The 18,267-nt window shown below is 35.1% G+C and overlaps 2 protein-coding genes across 3 annotated transcripts; one reads left to right on the top strand and one right to left on the bottom strand.

Moving 5' to 3' along the window:
• Nucleotides 1-650: 650 nt before the first annotated feature.
• LOC125480663 (rac-like GTP-binding protein RAC2) lies at nucleotides 651-6,577 on the bottom strand. Of its 2 annotated transcripts, none has more exons than XM_048591680.1 (7): nucleotides 6,216-6,577; nucleotides 5,967-6,054; nucleotides 2,510-2,619; nucleotides 2,295-2,358; nucleotides 1,614-1,678; nucleotides 1,383-1,452; nucleotides 651-956 (listed from the first exon to the last, which is right to left on the bottom strand). In XM_048591680.1, the coding sequence occupies exons 1-7, from the start codon at nucleotides 6,369-6,371 to the stop codon at nucleotides 937-939; spliced, it is 573 nt and encodes a 190-aa protein (XP_048447637.1). In that variant the 5' UTR covers nucleotides 6,372-6,577; the 3' UTR covers nucleotides 651-936. The 2 variants fall into 2 exon arrangements, with proteins under 2 accessions (XP_048447637.1, XP_048447636.1); XM_048591679.1 differs by having other exon boundaries at nucleotides 1,387-1,452; nucleotides 6,216-6,573.
• Nucleotides 6,578-16,677: 10,100 nt separating this feature from the next.
• LOC103928179 (agamous-like MADS-box protein AGL62) lies at nucleotides 16,678-17,960 on the top strand. The gene has a single exon (XM_009337185.2). The coding sequence runs from the start codon at nucleotides 16,678-16,680 to the stop codon at nucleotides 17,380-17,382; it is 705 nt and encodes a 234-aa protein (XP_009335460.2). The 3' UTR covers nucleotides 17,383-17,960.
• The last annotated feature ends 307 nt before the right edge of the window (nucleotides 17,961-18,267 follow it).

The following is an 18,267-nucleotide window of genomic DNA, read 5'->3' on the forward strand; positions in this document are numbered from 1 at the left end:
AAGCACATGCAAGGTCCCTCCTCTCATGAGTGTGGAATTCATTCTCAACAATGAGGGGCTCATGATGTAGCTTCTTCTTCTATCAATCAAAACCCTTTTGGAGTTCTGTGCAGCTATATATGGGCAGCAAGCGTTCCCTATAAAGTGAAGATGTGCGAACGGAATCTATCGAGATATCATCCTACTAGGGAGAATTTGATGAAAAGACATGTTGGGACGGATCGCTCGTGTACTCTGTGGTTTTCAAGGAGAAACAACGCTTCACCTTATGAGGGATTGTCCCTCTGCTATTTGTGGATGGCTTTCGACACCACTGAGGTACCCTGACAGAGGAGTGCAATCGAACTCAATGGAAGAACGGGCACTTCACTTGGTCTTGAAGCTAAGTTGGGCACAATTTTGACCTATCTGGTGGTTTGGTGGGCAGTTTCGGTCTCCAAGAATGACGTCCTATGGAAAGCTAAGATGGTGCGACCGGATATCTCTATCTCTCGAGCAGTTAGCTGCTGGCAGGACTACATGAAATTTTCCTTCCACAGGTAATTTGCTAGTGTAGGAGGCTTGGAGATCTGTAAGTGGGAACACCCCATGCAGGCCATCTAAAAATTAATGTTGACGGGGCCGTTGCCTTAGAAAAAAGAAAAAAAAGAAAAAAAAAAAAAAGAAGGTCTAATATACATGATTTTGGCACATACTGTTTTTAATATGGTCTGTCATGAGTACCCAAAACCAATAACCTTATAACTACGAAAACAAAACAACAAATATTCTCTCAGAAAAGAGAAGGAAGCACCCAGAAAGAAAAAGAGGGATGGAAAGAATGGATAGTATAAAATAAGCTCTCAGTGATAGATAGGTTAATGAACGCTGCAGATGCTCAATTTTCTCTTTTGCTTCTCGGACTTTGGAGGATGGAGAGCCAACTTGATAGCTGCGTCAAAAACAGCCTTCACATTCTGCAATTTTAACAATAATTTTTCATCTCATCAGCACAAGCCACAAGACCAAGTGAAAAATTAATAGGGTCGATTTCAACATGGTACCATAAGTTTTGCACCAGAGAGCACCGTTTATACACACGGTTTTGTTTTGGACACTTCAGTTACCCTTACTCAGCGAAATTTCAACAATGTGTCCAAATTATAACCATGAGTGCAGACATGAAATTTCTGGGTAATTAATATATACTGAAATTAACCCTAATGTGATTGCAAATTGCACCAAATATTCACATATTTTAACATTTAAAAAAAAAACACATTTTTAGGTTCCTGGAGAAGTTCCTCAAGAAGACCATATATTGAATTAAACATAAAAGAACCCCATTTTTCTTTTCATGTTTATCTTTTGTGAATTTCATGAGCGCACGTATATCTAAATACCTACATGCTGTTTCTTTGAGCTGCACTCTATATATGCCACAGCACCTATTCGCTTCTTCAAATCTTCACCCTACAACATTTTTAAAAATGCAGAAGAATAATTAAATTATAATAAAATAAAATTAAAAAGTTCCCCAGAATTGAATTTTCTATCATATTAAAATAATTCAGCTTTACCAATGTCACAAAACAGCAGTAATAGGGACCAAAGTAGCTGAAGTGGAAATCTACCTGTTGTGTAGAGATGGTACTTGCCCCGGGATAATCCATTAGGAATTGTCTGTCTTCTCTCAGATCTGCCATAGCAAAGAAACCATAAGTTGTAGAAAAACAGCAGAGACAAAAACACAGAAAAATTAAAAGAAAATGAGCCACTGCGTTCTAATTTTAATCTTCAGGGCTCTTCAACAAATAAACCTCTCAAAACTTTATTTCATAGCAAAAACTACTTAACACACTGTTTCAAGAAAAATAATCCTGAACTCAGCTGCACTCAACAGTTTTAGTTGATAGCTTTATTTTTCCTATAGTATTATTCTTGAAGTGTTTTTTTACTAATATTAACAATTTTTAGGGGCCCCCACTCTCTTTTAGTGTAGATTATATCGTTTGTTCAAAAAAAAAAAAAAACAATTGTTAGGGGCCTATACTAATTAAGTGTAACATTTAATGTACCTTCTCCAACCCCCTGGTCTATTATGCTTCATGACTAAAGTAATCTTTAAGGAAAAATATTAGATTGAAGTTTAAAGACAGTTGCTTTTTCTTTTGTTAATTATAATTTTTAGCTTTCCTAACCAAACATTCTCCATTATTTAGAGCATAGAGAAATTTATAAATGGAAAAAAAAAAAACATAGCTAAATCACTCAAATTTGCAGAGGTAGCAATTCCTAGTGGAAAGAATGGTTACCTAGTTTTGTCCCCACAAGAATGATAGGCACTGATGAGGCATAATGTCTTAGCTCAGGGATCCACTTCTCCAACATAACAAGAGGAGAAAAGAAAAAGGAAAAGGAGAGACAGAAAACACTGAATCTGATTAGTATATACATTTGGTACATGCAATTAGAAAAAGTGAATCTTAAGAAGAATTTAATAGCTAAAGTAGAGAAAAAAGAAACTCACTTTCTTTGATATGTTCTCATAGCTAGGCCTACTTATGAGAGAAAAGGCAAGAAGGAACACATCAGCTCCTCTGTAACTAAGAGGCCTCAATCTGTTGTAATCTTCTTGACCTGTAAAATTAATTCACATAGAAAGAAGATCATGTTGGAGTTTTTTTTAGTAGAACACACTGATCACCATTAAAAGTCTCTCACATTTTATAACATCTAGTTCCTCTTAAAAGTGATTGGAAAGATGGACTGTAGAGAACAAACATTGAGTTCAACCTTGGGTTGGGTTTTGGGGTGTGATAATTATATATATATTTATATATATGTATATGTATATAAAATATATTTAATTGACAAGCTGAAGACAAGTTGAGTAGCCAAGCGTTACTGCCACAAGTTTAAGACACATTTAGTAGTCAAGGGTTACTACCAAAAGGAAGGGTTGGATATTTCGACACGTATTCTCCAGTTTCTCACTAATGTCTATTATGACGTTAATAGCAATTGCAGTTGTGTACAATTTTGATATACATCAAATTTATGTAAAAACAACATTTTTGAATGGAGAAAAAGATGAAGAAATATACATTGAGCAACCTGAAGGGTTTGTGCTTAACGAACAAGAAAGCAAGTGTGCAAATTAGTTAAGTCATTATATCGACTTAAACAAGCACCAAAGCAATGGCACAAGAAGTTTGATCAAACTTTGTTGACACATGGTTTTAAAATTAACGAATCCAATAAATGTGTGTACATTAAGAGTAATGGTAACTCTTGCATTATTGTGTGCTTGTTTGTGGATGATATGCTCATAATGGGAACTAATAAAGACGTCTTAAATAAAACAAAGAAAATGTTGAATACAAGTTTTGACCTAAAAGACTTAGGTAAAGCCAATATCATTCTAGGAATTCAAATTAAGAGAAATAGTGAAGCTTATGTCCTTACCTAGTCTCATTATGAAGAAAAAATAGTAAGGAGGTTAGGTCAATTTGACTACATACCTGCTGCGACTCCCTTTGATGATGAATTCAAGTTAGAGAAAAATAATAGCAAGGCAATATCTCAACTTGAATATTTCCAAGTAATTGGAAGTACTTTAATTTACTTTTTGAAGTCCATTAAGCGTGAACTAGCTTATTCAGTAAGTAGGCTTAGTAGATATACCAGCAATCGACACAAGAGCATTGGGATACTTTAGTAAGAGTGTTAAGGTACTTGAGAAATATGCTTGACTACAGTTTGCACTACACCAAGTATCCACTTGTTGTGGAAGGCTTCGGCAATTGGATTTCTGACACTATAGAATCCAAATCGACAAGTAGATAAGGTTTTACTCTGGGAGGTGCACAATATATTGGAAATCCTTTAAACATAAGTGTATAACTCGTTCCACCATGGAGTTAGAATTTATAGCTTTAGCCTTGGCTGGTGAAGAAGTCGAGTGGCTTAAACATATTATGGAGGATATTCCAGTGTGGCCAAAGCCTGTGACTGCTTTTTGTATACATTGTGAAAGTATGGCTGCACCTAATCAAGAGCCAAAGCCATGTTAAGAAGTTGCTCTCAAATGATATTATACCCATTGATTTCGTTTGTTCAATTTTAGTTTGTTTCATTCTGATTTTGTCAATATATAGTTACGATTTACTAGTGGATTAGCATATAGTTTGTATATATATATATATTTTTTTTTTTTGAATTTATTTCCGCAATATATATAATCTGTGATTGATTGTTGATACTTTTCCAACTGATCATATATCTAATTTTGTTAAACTTAATTTAGATTTTTTTCTCAAATATATGCAAATTTTTTAGTTTTCTGTTTTCATGGCAACTGACTTGCTGAATCTAAGAGCACTTCCACCGGAAGCAAGAGAGGCCGGCGCCTAGTGGAAAAAACAAGCTGAGACTCAGCCAATCCACTCCAGCCCGTGGAATAGACTGGCACCCAGCCCAAGCCAGTCCACAAGTTGGCCTAAAATCGACAGAGGAAGGAGACGGCTCATCTGACGCCTTGCTAACATCATGGCTACAGTCTTTCTCATCTGGAACCCCATCTGCATCCTTGGAACCCATCCCGATCCCTGGAACCCCATCAACCCCCTTCCACCTGATAAATCCATATATTCAACACCATGTCCCCTTTCGAAATCGTGATCTTCTTGCAACTCGGATCGTCGTCGATTGGTTGATTAACTCGAATTTTCCTGCAACTGGAATTTTTTTTCCGTTTTGTCTATTTTCGATGAATTTTTTAATATGTAGGTATTGATTTTTGGGGGTTTACGGTGTGTGCAGGTCCAGGATGGTGGGTGTCCATGTTCAGAATAGGGTAGATTCAACGACGTGGTGTACAGAGAGGAAAAAAAAAAGGAAGAAGAAGAAGAAGAAGAAGAAGAAGATGGTTTACAGAGAGAAGAAAAAACTGGGAAAAGTGGGAATAATAAGAAGAAGAAGAAGACGGGAGTAGGGGAGTCAGAGAAAAGAAGTCAAAAATTAAAAAACCATATTATTATTTTATAATAAAAATTAATAATATTTTAATAAAATTGACTAGGCTATTTTTTGTTAGGGGTGAAGATGTTTTGGCCTATTACTGTTCACTGGGATCTATTACTGTTTATTTGAGTGAATAAATGAGATAAGTGCTGATACAAAGTCTTTAAAGGTGAAATTACTTTAAGAGGCCCCAGCTCACTCACTCTACCTTTTTCTCTTTACGAAAAGCTTGACATAAATGAAACATAAAAATAACATTATGCAGTGAGTGGAAACATTTATCGAATGGCACAATGCTATAAGTGCATAAGAATTAATCTAAATAAAGAATTCTTTTGCTTTTTACAGTTAACACTAAGAAGAAAGAAATTATAATATGTGAACATAACTGATTTATATTATTGCGGTCTTTGGGCATCACACATTAGGCTAATATTAATTTTTTTAAACAACTCTACTTTTGCAAGCGGCTCGCATTAACATTTAACAGCGGCTATGAAGTTACAAAGTGAGTAAGAACACTTACCCCAACACTCAAGATCCTAAGTTCGGTTCTCTCATCCATTGTAGCTTCTATATAATAAAACTCTAATTTTCAACTTTGCTTGGAATTTTTCCTTTCCATTTGAAAGTATTGGCATTCATATCCTACTTATTAGGACCAAAGCTTTATAGTTTATTGTTTGTTTTATTGCGAAGAACACATGGCTCATGGATGCATACTGGAAAATGATCTTAGTTTGTTTGCTTTAGTGGCATGAAGCTGAAATTAAGATGCAGTCTTAAGCCGCTTTATCTAAAACAAAAGTACCAATAATTGTCATAACAAAATTGGCAGAAAACTGAAGTACAAGCAAGCAACCAAAGTTCAAAATTCCTATCAGAATGCAAATTATACAAAGAGGAGAGAGAGAGAGAGAGAGAGAGAGAGAGAGAGAGAGAGAGAAAGAGAGAGAGAGTACCAGCAGTATCCCAGAGACCCAAATTAACAGTCTGCCCATCAACCGAAACATTGGCACTGAAGTTGTCAAAAACAGTTGGAACATAATCCTGTCAATTAAAAAGAAAAAAGAAATGAGTCCAGAGAAAGATCATATATAACTGTCATAAAACAAGAAAGTAATTGGAAAAAATAGAAAAAAAAATCAATGGCAATGAAAAAAAGGAAAAAACAAAGATGTAAAGGGGTTGAAGGTAAGAAAAATATATACAGTGGGAAATGTGTTGCTAGTATAGGAGATGAGAAGGCATGTCTTTCCAACAGCACCATCTCCAACTGTCACACATTTGATGAACTTTGATGTTGATGCTGCTGGAGCTGCTGCACCTGCTGCTGCTGTTGTTGTTCTAGTATTAGCATGATCCATATGCCTGGCTACCTACACATGTGCTTAAATTAAAGTGATTAAACAATTAAAACTGATCTCTGTCTCTCTCAAATGTTTTTCGTTGATATAAAATCAACAATACGATTTAGCTCTCGTTATGTAAGGTTGCTCAAGAGCGAGAGAGAGAGAGAGAGAGAGAGACTTGCGACAAAAGTTTTCTTAGAGCTTTTTGAAAGGAAGGGAAAGATAGTGGTGATTATTGAGATCACTTTAATTTGAGCTGTCAGAGGCAAAAGGAACCTACTTGTGTCCCTTCCATGGAGGAATCTACTTGTCCATCACTCGAGATTTACGTATCTTCTTTGAATAAATATTATAATAACATCTGTTCATTCTTTTTATTATCTAAAGAACACATTTGTAAATTAGAAACTAATTTGACGATTGTTTCAAACAAATGTACGGTTCATCATAAGGATGTTATTTATGGATGACAACAATCTCCAAATTAAATAATTTTATAAAGAAAATCTTTAGATGATGACAAAAAGAATAAAAGGTTTCAATTATGATGTTCATACAATGAAAATAACTAAACGATCTCTAAATTGAATAATTTTTAAAAAGATGATCTTTAGATGTTGATAAAGAGAACGAAAGGTCCTAATTATAATGTTTATATAATGAAAATACGTTAATCGTGTGAGAACAAAAATGAGTTTTTCATGGAAATAATAGTATTATCCATCTTAATCAAGGACAGAGTGCATGTGAGTATAGCCTCCGTTTCAATCACGCCTACGTGCCTTTGACATTTCATTTCCTTTACTGTTTACGGTTGACCTTTTTTCACTTTTAGGGGTTAATGACGCAACAAAGATGGCACGCTAGCTTAGGGGTTAATGACGCAACGAAGATGGCACGCTAACGTGACCGGGTGAATGGAAATTTGGATTCATCCAAACCCTATTCATATTATTATAAAGGATGGGTAGTAGTAAAGGTCTTTGAACTGTACCTTATGTTTAGTCTTCATCATTGAACTTTTAAATTAATTTCTTCTGTTCTCTAATTTAACTCTACGTTACATGAGTGGTTCTTCCGTCAAATATATCTTTTTTCCCATTAAATTTAAGCGTACATTGGTCTTTTTATACAAAAAAAGCCATCTAATTTATTTAAAAAAGAAAAGAGCTTGGCTTCTTATGGTTAAAAGGAAGTTCCTCCTCAAAATATTTCGTGACCTATTCACAGAATTTAGTGTAACTAAGATCGTTTAGTTAATTCTTTTGGAGTTCTGAACATGCACAAAATTCTGTGAATAGGTCCTCCTCATTCCTTGGAAAGCCCTTCTCTTAAAAAATCATCTTCTTGTTTATTTAGATAAAATTCCTATTTTACCTCCTCTTAATGGAAAAGTTGACAGAGTTAACAAAAGGACTACTAGTGCAATAAATGACATAATTCGAGGACAGAAGAAACTATTAGTAGAGTTTAGGGATGAAAAATGAACTCATGATATAGTTCAGGGACCTTGGCCACAATTTATCCAAACTTATTATGATGTTTAAGCCACTTTTGCAATGGCATACGATCTCTTTCTAGTCAATATCTTCTTTTTTTTTTCCACACTAAGGGTGGGTCACCTACAAGAGTGGATCATAAAAAATATAAATAGATTTCTTTCAATAAGGAATGGTGATCGTCAGGATTGCAAAATTATGATGGGAGAGAGCATGGCTAACCAATATGCATGTTGGTGACAAATGTACATATCAGAAAAGATAGAAGAAAGAACAAGACCTTGAAGTCTCCAAGAACTAGTTGGTGGAATCTAAAAAGAGAAAAACAAGTCACTTGCAAAGAGAAAGTACTCGCCCTATGCGTTTGGGATACAAAGGGAAATGCAAGCCAAATGTGGGATTCCATGTCTTGTGTATCTGGAAATTGCAAAAAGGGTATTAGGAGAGTCTAAGGGTTTTGCTACACATCAAAAAGAATCTTGGTGGTGGAAGGAGGAGCTAAGGAAAAAGGTTAAGGCTAAGACGGAATTTTGAAAAGCCTTATACAAGGATATAACCGATTAAAACTGTAAGAGGTATAAGATAGCAAAGAAAAAGGCGAACAAAGCCATGAAAGAAGTGAAGCTAGCGAATTTGGCGATATGTATAAGCAATCAGATACCAAAGAAGGAGAGTTGGATATCGATAAATAGGAGAAAGCAAGGGAAATGAAGACAAGAGACTTAAACCAAGTAAGTTGTATCAAGTATGAGAATAGAAATGTTCTAACTATAGAGAACGTGGTTCAAGAAAGGGAAAGTGTTTGTAGCTCTAAAAAAGATGAAACAAAAAACCAGTGGGTCTCAACGATATACCTGTTGAAGTGTAGAAGGTCTTGAAAAAGGCATGTATAACATGGCTCACAAACATTTTCAATTATGTTTTGAAAACAAAGAAGATGCCAAATGAGTGGAGAAAAAACATTTTGGTACCTATCTACAAGAATAAGGGCGACATACAAAATTACATGAACTATAGAGGTATTCAGTTTATGAGTTATACAATGAAGCTTTGGGAGAGAGTAATTGTGCATATATTGAGGCAAGAGACATGTGTCCCAAAAAATTAATTTAGGTTCACACTAGGACGCTCAACTATAGAGGCAATCTATCTCTTACGAAGACCAGTGGAACAATATAGAGATATGCAAAATGATTAGAACATGACTTTTATAGGATTCGAATAAGGGTATGATAGGGTCCTAAGAGAAATGTATTTGAGGATTCTAGAGAATAAAGGAGTACGAGTAACATGTACCAAGCAATAAAGGATCTGTATGATGGAATAATGATTGCAGAAAGAACTCATGAAAAAAACTGAAAGCTTTCCCATAACCATATGTTATACAACAAACGATATCCCTTTGTGTATGCTTTTCATAGATAATATAAGGTTGATAGATGAAACGTAAAAGGGAGTAAATGCGAAGCTTAACCTTTGGCAGGAGGTGTTCGAATCCAAAGGTCTTCACCTAAGTAGGTCAAAGATAAAGTATATGGAGTGCAAGTTCGATGGAAATAGGGGTCCAAATGAGATAGAGGAGAGGATTAGAGATCAAGAAGTACCAAAGATTAAATGCTTTCACTACCTTGGATTTATCTTGCAAAAGAACGGAAAATTGGATGGAAATCTTAACCATAGAATGCAAGCTTGATGGATGAAATGGAAAAGTGCATTGAGTGTGTTGTGCAATCGTTGTATGCGACTAAAGCTCAAGAATTTTTTATAGGATGACAGTTAGGCCATCAATGCTTTATAACACTCAATGTTAGGCGATAAGTATCACCACGTGCAAAAAATGAGTATAGCAGCTATGAGAATGCTTCGTTGGATGTGTGGGCACATGAAAAGGGACATGATTAAGAATGAAGATATCTAAGGTAAAGTAGGAGTGGTTGCAATTAAAGATAAGATGAGAGAACATCAATTAAGGTGGTTTGGTCATGTGAATGAAAGACCTATAGATGCTCCAATTAGAAGCTATGATTATGAGACATGCTCAGGCAAAAAGGGTTGAGTTCGAGGAAGACTTAGGAGGACTTAGAAAGTGACTATAGACATAGTGCAAAACCGAGTGTAATGGCGTTCTAGGATTCATACAGTCGACCCCACTTAGTGGAATAAGGCTTTGTTGTTGCTGTTGTTGCTATTGTTGTTGTTGTTGTTGTTGTTGTTATCGTTGTTTTAGTTTTAGTTAGTACTACAGTATAGTGATATTCCTTTTCACTTGTAAGTGAAAGGACTTAAGTTCGAATCTCGTAAATGACAAATTCAAAACCAATTTGTTCGTCCACCCTTTAGTGTAGATATATTATCATAATAAATATATTAATAACATTTACATCAAATGTCCAAGTGCTTTTTTAATATGTACAACAATATTCTACATAAAGGTCGACCTATGCTAAATAGTTATCGGTCTCTAAACAAATATAATACCTCCTAGCCATCCATGTGAGTAGAACTTGAGACCTCTCACTTACAAGTAAAGAATACCACTAAAACCATCCTCTGGTCATGCTTGACTGCCCAAAGGGTCGAGTTTAACAAGTTGTCTATGTGAGTGCTCGACAAGATTTGGGCTTTAAGTACTGACAGTTGTATGGCTTTCTGTTGGGTTTTCGAGCATATTATTGAAACAAATTTAATTCGAATAATTAAATATGTAACGGAGAAATAATAAATCACATACAATATGTTATCCTAATTATGTACGCGGTTGGTTGTAATTGATAATTCAACAAATAAAACGGCGAAGAGATACATGAATTTTTAGCCATGCAAGTGTCCCTTGATTGGATCATCTTCATGGTTGTGATCTTCCTCTTTATGATTGATCATGTGAAGCTCTCCAAGTGTTAAACCTCTAACGCCTTCCACAATGGTTTAGGTGAGTGTGATACCTATATATAAGAGTCATACATCATGAGATTAGTTTATATAACACTACTACTATACTGGTGTGAGTTCAACATATTGATACCACACTCATGAGTTTGATATACTGAATTCATAAGTCTAATATATTGAATTCGTGATTTCAATAAATTGGTATCACACTAAAATTTTTCGCTCATTGTAGAAGTGTGATTCTCATATAAGTTAATATATTGGTATGACACTCACTTTTTCCGGCCTACGATGGAATGGCCTAAGAGTATCCATATTGATAAATTAGCAACGGATGATGAAGCGGTTAATTTAAATGTGCTAGCAATATCTCTCTTGGATCGATAGGGTTTGGGTGGCACATAAGTGTTTTTAGCTTAGGGATTTTTTCTCTTTTCTTTGAGGTAAAAAAACTGACTGCACTTAGCATTAGAGACATATGAGAAACATAAGGGGTATATGTACACCCTTAGTCGCACCTTTTGGTGTTTGACAGCTAAGGTCACGTGCCTTGCATCAAGTCCACTTTCACTTGCCCTCCTAGACTTGTGACTTGGACCACTTTTAATTAAATAAAACCCAAAACTTATTTTATTAAAACCATGTCAAATAGGGACAAATAACTAATCAATAAAAGGGTGTATGGTAGCAAAGGTCTTTGAACTTTACCCCATGTTTAATTTTAGTCCTTGAACTCTCATATTAGTTTCTTCCATGCTCCAGTTTAATTTTGCACTGCATGAGTAGTTCTTCAGTCAAATATGTCTTCTTTTCTGTCAAATTTAAGGGTGTAGTAGTCTTTTCATTCAGATAAAATCTAATTTATTTTAAAAAGGAGAAGAGCTTGACTCCTTAAGGTTAAGGAGAAGTTCCTCCTCAAAATACTTCGTGACCTATTTACAGAATTTCGTGCTTATGATTGAAACATTTTATATTATAAATCCTTCTGTAAAGAGCATCTCTGCAAAGAATTAATTAAAATTAAAATCGTTTATCAAATCCTTAAGGAGTTCTGATCATAAGTACAAAATTTTGTGAATAGGTCACAAGATATTTTAAGGAGAAATTCCTCCACAATCCTTGAAAAGCCAAGTCTTTCTCTTAAAACGTCATTTTCTTAGTTTTTAGATAAAATTCCTATTTTACCCCTTAACTTATAATGGAGAAGTTGATGGAGTTAAGTTAACCAGAAGACTACTAATGCAACAAAATGACATAATTTAAGGACGAGAGAAACTATTAGTAGAATTCAAGAACGAATAAGAAACTCATGATATAGCCTTCGCTACAATCTACCTTAAAAGTTTCTACCTTTGGAAAAAAAAAAAAAAAAAAAAAACAAACTAGGTGCGCCTTGCAGATCATAAAATTTGACTTCCTATTCTTTGGAATTGTCTGGGTAATAATGGATAAATCACGGCATGATTGTAGTTCCATTTTCATAGAATTTATTAAACATCGTTTTCAATTGTATTCAATCAACGTCCCAATGTATTGCGAATTGTGAATACGTGTATTCCAAGATATCCTACAAGCATAAGAAGTGCATAATATTGGTTTCATGCCCTCACTAATTCTTATTATTTATTTATTTGATTATATGCGATATTTTATACCAATCTATTTTAAAGTAGAGGGTTTGAACTGAAGATATTGTGGGTTGAAGAAAAAAGCCCTAACTATTAAAACAATCCATCACTTGCATCTCACTCTTGTTAGTGTTGGAAAATTAAAAGGAAAATATTTTAGGGATATGATTTAATTAGTGATTTTATATGATTTAATTAGGAAGTTGATATGTTTTGATTTGGCATAAGTTTCCTTGTCTTGTGGACAAATTATTGTTTTGATCAAAACGATTGCTAGAAGAGTCGATCACTAAATCCTTACTCCTCCTCTTTTTCCTTCTAATTCCCAAACACATCAACATTCCGCTTTTACTTGGCTTCAAGTCCGGAAGAATAGCAGTGAGATTTGTGGAACTAATCATGCCTTTACACCTCTCGTCATAGAAGCTGTTCTATTTCCTAGTATTTCTCCTTTGTAATATTATAAATACCTCCTTATCGAGAAGAATAAAGAATTGAAGTAGTATTTGAGAATTGTGAAATTGTAGTCTTCAATGTTCAAGTACAAAAAATGACCACAACAGCTTTGATTGCCGCCATTTTCTCCGTCTTGTCTACAGCATCCAATCCTCCTCGATTATTGTTAAAATAGACATCAGTTCATCTTTGACAACCAGAGCAAGCAATGTACTCTCATAGCTCTAGAAATACTATGATCTCCGCCATGCTTAACGTCCTTTCACTATTGCAAAGATGTTCATCATAATAACAAGCTCTTGGGACCGATAAACCTTCTCTACAAAGGCAGCCGGAATTACCATGCTGCAGAATGCATTAAGTATAATGGCATCATAAGTTCCTCGAGGAACTTACGTCACAATGTCACTAATCCTGCTACAAAGGGCGGAACCATGAATTTTATAGCGGATGGGCTAGCAAAAATTATAGCTAAAAATGTAATGATTAATTTTTTGGTATACATTCGGTTACTAGTCTTTCTAGAAATAATATAAATAATTTCGAATAAAACAGGCTAGTTCATGGCTATTTTTCCATAGCTTTTAACATAAACATAAAAACATACGAAAATGCAACCAAAAGAAATCATATTTGGATCCGATTTTTACATGTGTAAAAATTCAATCCGCCCATGTGTAAAAATTCAATCCGCCAATATATGGCTTATGGTTATTGATCTGGTTGTTTAACCAAGCAAAGCAAAATTAGGCGACGGCTGGGCTTTGAGGATTAAGAGAAGGAGATCCAAGCCGGCTCCGATGAAGGGTTAGTTGGTTTCGATGGAGGAGAGAGTGATAGAGATGCAAAGGGGGAGAAAGTTAAGGTGGCGATACGAGAGAGAGAAGTCATTGGGTTATATGAAAAGACCCAGTTATAGCATTAATAAAATTTTTACACCGGCCGTAGAGATGGTCAAGAACGATATGTGAAAATAACGCATGTATTTACCGTGAAAAGTTTTATTCAAACCCATTTATCTTCTTTTTACATTCAACTTATAGTTTTTAATCTTGAAATTCTGAATCTGCCCAACAATTTTCTTTTTACACCCATAATGAAAAAGAACAACAAAAATAAAAAATAAAATTCCAACACTAGAAAATCCGGGCTGTGCCATCACTCCAAACCCTAACCACCCCCAATTTCTACCCCTTCCCAACCCCCCACCGCCATCTTCTTATCACCCACAAACCCCCCAAATATCTCAGCCATCAATGTCCCTTTCCCGACCTTTCGCCGGCTACACAATAGCTCTCTCTTCCATGCAGTCCTTCTAACATGTCCGAATTATGTCGAAATTGTCGACGTGTCGAATCTAATTGTGTTGGACCATGTGTTAATAATACCATTAATTTTTTCAAAAAAAAAAATATTGGCATGTTTCTTTTGGGTTTTTTAATCATTGGTTGCTGGGAATAATGTTTTAATTTCCAAATTGTTGTGGGTGGAAAGGGAGGCGGCGGTGGGGAATTAGGGAGGTTAGAAATTGGGTGGTTGAGGTTTGAAGAGATAGGATGGCTGGAGTTGCCTATTGCTAAATTATTATTATTTTCTTTTTGTTCTTGTTGGGTGTAGAAAGAGAATTATTGGGTACATTTGGAATTTGAAGATAAAAAATAAGAAGTTACGTGTAGAAACAGAATAAATGGGTCTAAATAAAATTTCTCATTTACTATGTAGCAATGTCCCCACTAGGGAAACCCTCTAGTTAATATAGGATTAATATATACTTTGCTACTCAAAGAATAAGTAGGACTTCCTACTCAAAACTATTCGTTGTGATTCATACAATTTTGTGTTTATGATTAGAACTTTCATACTATAAATTTTTTTTTTTTTTTTTTTTTTAAAAAAAAAAGGGGACAACTGGTAGCAAACCATGGCTATCCACCCATTCCAGGGCCGGAAAAACTCACAGAGGCATTTCAGCCTTCTCCTAGCCATAAGTTTGGCTTCCACACCAGCAGCAGGTTTCGAACCTGAGACCTCCAGTTTTTAGTTTGAAGGAAGCCTCGCAATCTACCCTTTACCACTAGGCCACCAGCTAGTTTAGTTAAAACTAAGGTCATTTAGTTATTACAGAAATGATCTTTACAAAGTGATTCATAATATGAATGGTTCTGATTTTAAACATAAACCTCTATACTTCGAACACGAAGAGTTTTAAGTAAGAATTCTTACTCATTTTTTAGTAGCCAAACATTATTCTTAATAAGCTTTTTAGCCAAAATAGTCATTGAGATTTGCATAACACATAATTTTGGTCCTTGAGATCTGAAACCAATAGAAGTGGTTCCTGAGATTGTCCACCATCAATCATTTTGGTAATTTTGTTCAAAATTATGTTAGATAAGGATCAAAATGATAAATATACCAACAATTTAATAAACAATGGGCCAAAATGATTTGACAAAATTAAGGGTATTTTGGTCATCTTATTCTTATTTAATGGAGATTTTTCACGGAATGACGAAAATGATTGATGGTGAACAAACTCAAAAACCAATTCTATTGATTTCATATCTCAGAGACCTAAAGTGAGGAGCTATGTAAATCTCAAACATTATTTTGGCTAAAAAGCCTTCCTAATATAGGGCCAATTTAAATACATCATTATTTCCGTTTCTTAGTGAGTGCTACATGATTATAATAAGGACTATTTGTTCATATATAAAGTATTAGGGTCCACTTGCTTCCCAAAAACCTTCCTTGGGCTAAGCCCAGCCCAGCCCAGCCTGTTGGTAGTTCCGCCGGTGCCTGCCAGTTTGTTAAACGCAAGGCACTGAGGACAGAAATGAAGTAACACAATTATCAACCACGAGCTGATGGCTTAATAATAGAAAACGGATTGCAAGTCTTTTTTCAAATTAAAAACTGAAGATTTCAGGTTCGAAACCTGTTGTTGGTGTGGAAACCAGATTTGTGGCTAGGGGAAGGATAATCATGGTTTGTCACTTGTTGTCCTTTTTTTTTTTTTTTTTTTAAAGTAACAGACAATTATCAGCAGGCCGAGAGCAAGGGCTTTGTAAGTTATACCATAGCATCGTTTATGTGTTGGACAAAACATCTGCATTTGTGGCAATTAATTGATTTATGAGAACATTTGTTTGAAAAAAAAAATCGATTTGATTTAAATTAATCTTCAATTTTGGCAATTAAGCCGCAATCTTCTCTGCTTAAGATACTGCTAATTGTCTCTTTATTACACAGATACAATTTCACCAAAGTTTTCAAAACACCAAAATTTAGGATATGTAGAAAAAAAAATTATTAATTCCTCTTTTCTATATATTTTCTAGTAGTGCTAGCAGAAACTTAGGAACACCATAATATATTAATTAATGGTAAAGAAAACATATTTAACGTAAGAGCTTCAAGTTTTTACTTATACATATACTCAAAACTCAAATTCTAATGTCCAAAACATAATTGTAAATATTTACTTCATCACAAAGGTAGAAATTAATTAAATTTGACTAGTTTCATAATTCAAATTTGAATTAATTAACCTTGTAAATCGTTTGGTATATGAATATCTAATGCTGATATTTTGGTATATATTTAACAAATTAGGATCAAACAGGCATAGATCACTAATGGTCTTCCTCATCATCAATACTATGAATTACAAGTTTTTAGAAAATAAATTCGCAAAAAAATTAGGAAATTAATTAGGTGCAAAGTCAAACAAAATGACAATTGAAAACTCTCCTAAATGAACCCACCATATAATATGTTTACTTTGTGCTAATGCTAGTTAGTGTTAACGGTCCTCTTTGATCTTTATCGAACTCCAATATTATCACCATGGTTCTCTTAAAAAATCTTCCTAAGAAGACCCAAGGTCGAAAGAGGATCGAGATCAAGAAACTTGAGAACCTTAACAGCAAACAAGTCACCTTCTCCAAGCGCCGCGCTGGTATATTCAAGAAGGCTGCGGAACTGAGCGTTTTGTGCGGCGCTGATGTGGCGGTCATTGTTTTCTCGACAGCAGGAAAAGTGTTTTGCTATGGGCACCCTAGCGTGGACACCATTCTAGATTGGTATTGCAGTGGGGTAACTCCTGCTGCAGTGTCTGATGATACCGCAGGAGATAAAAGCCCTAATAGGGTTCCCGTGGCAGAGTTCAACAAGGAGTACATGGAGGCTATTAGGGAGTTGGAGGAACAGAAGAAGAGAGTTGCGGAGGTCAAAGAGGCGGCAAAGATGAAGAAGGTTGTGATGGGTGTAGTGGGTGGGTGTGGTGAGAGGTTTTGGTGGGAGGATGAGAGTGTTGATTTGGATGCGTTGGATGTGCAGGAAGTCGAGCATTACTTGATCGCATTAGAGGATGTGAGGAAGCAGGTTGCCGCTAGGCTTCATGAGATGAAGATTTTGAATGGGACGTTGAACCCGGGGGCGCTTCCACCGATTCCGGCAGTTCATCGACTTTGTCATCTCCCAATGATGACAAATGGTTTTAGTGGTCACGGTGGCCAATTTGGTGGTGGTTATCATGGTTTTGGGATCTAGTTTAGAGTAATTTTGATTTTTTCTTTTTTCTTTTTCTCATTTTTTGTTAATCATGTTGTTACGTTTGTGCAATAAAATGTTTATGCTCCTTTCTTTTGATAGAGCAATGCCACCTTGTGCTATATTCATAAAAATTAATTCTTGTTGGATGATTAATTTTTCTTAGAGCTTTTCGCCATGTATATATAAGTAATGCAGAACAATGAAGCAAAACACTTACCTTTTCAGATACGTAACCGAAACCAAGTTCTGTAGGTTTGATGTCAAATTAGGGTTTGGGGAAGTTCTTACTGCAGAAGTTTGGGGACTTTATTATGGTGTTTCTGTTGCTTCGCGAATGGGGTTTCACCATGTGCTTGTGGACGTGTGGTTTCTGCTATTGCTGTTCAGCTTGTCAATGTTTAGCATGACAATAAACATTAGTTCTCGATTGCTTTAGTTGTTAGACTCTAATTTTTTTTTTTTTAGTTGTCTGCTTGTATTCTATTAAAGTTCTAGAAGTTAAACTGTTGAATAGTTTTTCATGCCACATTGAGGTCTGATTACAACTCGAGACCAACCTATGTTACACTTGTATATAGCACCTTCTTGCATATGGTGTTCGCTTGCAACCACACAATTAAAGTAGTGAGAAAGATTGTTAATAGCTTTACTCAGGAATGCTCCCCTAAGACCTAGTCTAACCCTTTGAGTAAAATCCAAATTTTAGGTTCTAAACCTACCCTAACTTACTTCAACTCTTGAACCATATATGAGCTTTAACCCAAAACTCATTTTTGGAGCAAATTTAACCTAGGATTCCCTCTGGTTTAGTGGGCTGACCCACCATATATGTGTATTTTTTTAGTTTTATATTTATAAATTCATTAAATCAAACGGCTAAAA

The sequence above is a fragment of a genome, unplaced genomic scaffold (assembly GCF_019419815.1).
Source record: "Pyrus x bretschneideri cultivar Hongxiangsu unplaced genomic scaffold, Pyrus_bretschneideri_v1 Contig35, whole genome shotgun sequence".
In the NCBI taxonomy this organism is placed as follows: Eukaryota; Viridiplantae; Streptophyta; class Magnoliopsida; order Rosales; family Rosaceae; genus Pyrus; species Pyrus x bretschneideri.

What these genes read in the sequence shown, in the direction of transcription:
- LOC125480663 (XM_048591679.1), bottom strand. Translation starts at nt 6,371, where the DNA reads ATGGATCATGCTAATACTAGAACAACAACAGCAGCAGCAGGTGCAGCA. An exon ending in GGGTCTCTGGGATACTGCTG is followed by an intron (nt 2,620 to 5,966) that starts GTACTCTCTCTC and finishes TTAATTTTACAG; the next exon opens with GTCAAGAAGATTACAACAGA. An exon ending in ATGAGAACATATCAAAGAAA is followed by an intron (nt 2,359 to 2,509) that starts GTGAGTTTCTTT and finishes ATGTTGGAGAAG; the next exon opens with TGGATCCCTGAGCTAAGACA.
- LOC103928179 (XM_009337185.2), top strand. Translation starts at nt 16,678, where the DNA reads ATGGTTCTCTTAAAAAATCTTCCTAAGAAGACCCAAGGTCGAAAGAGG.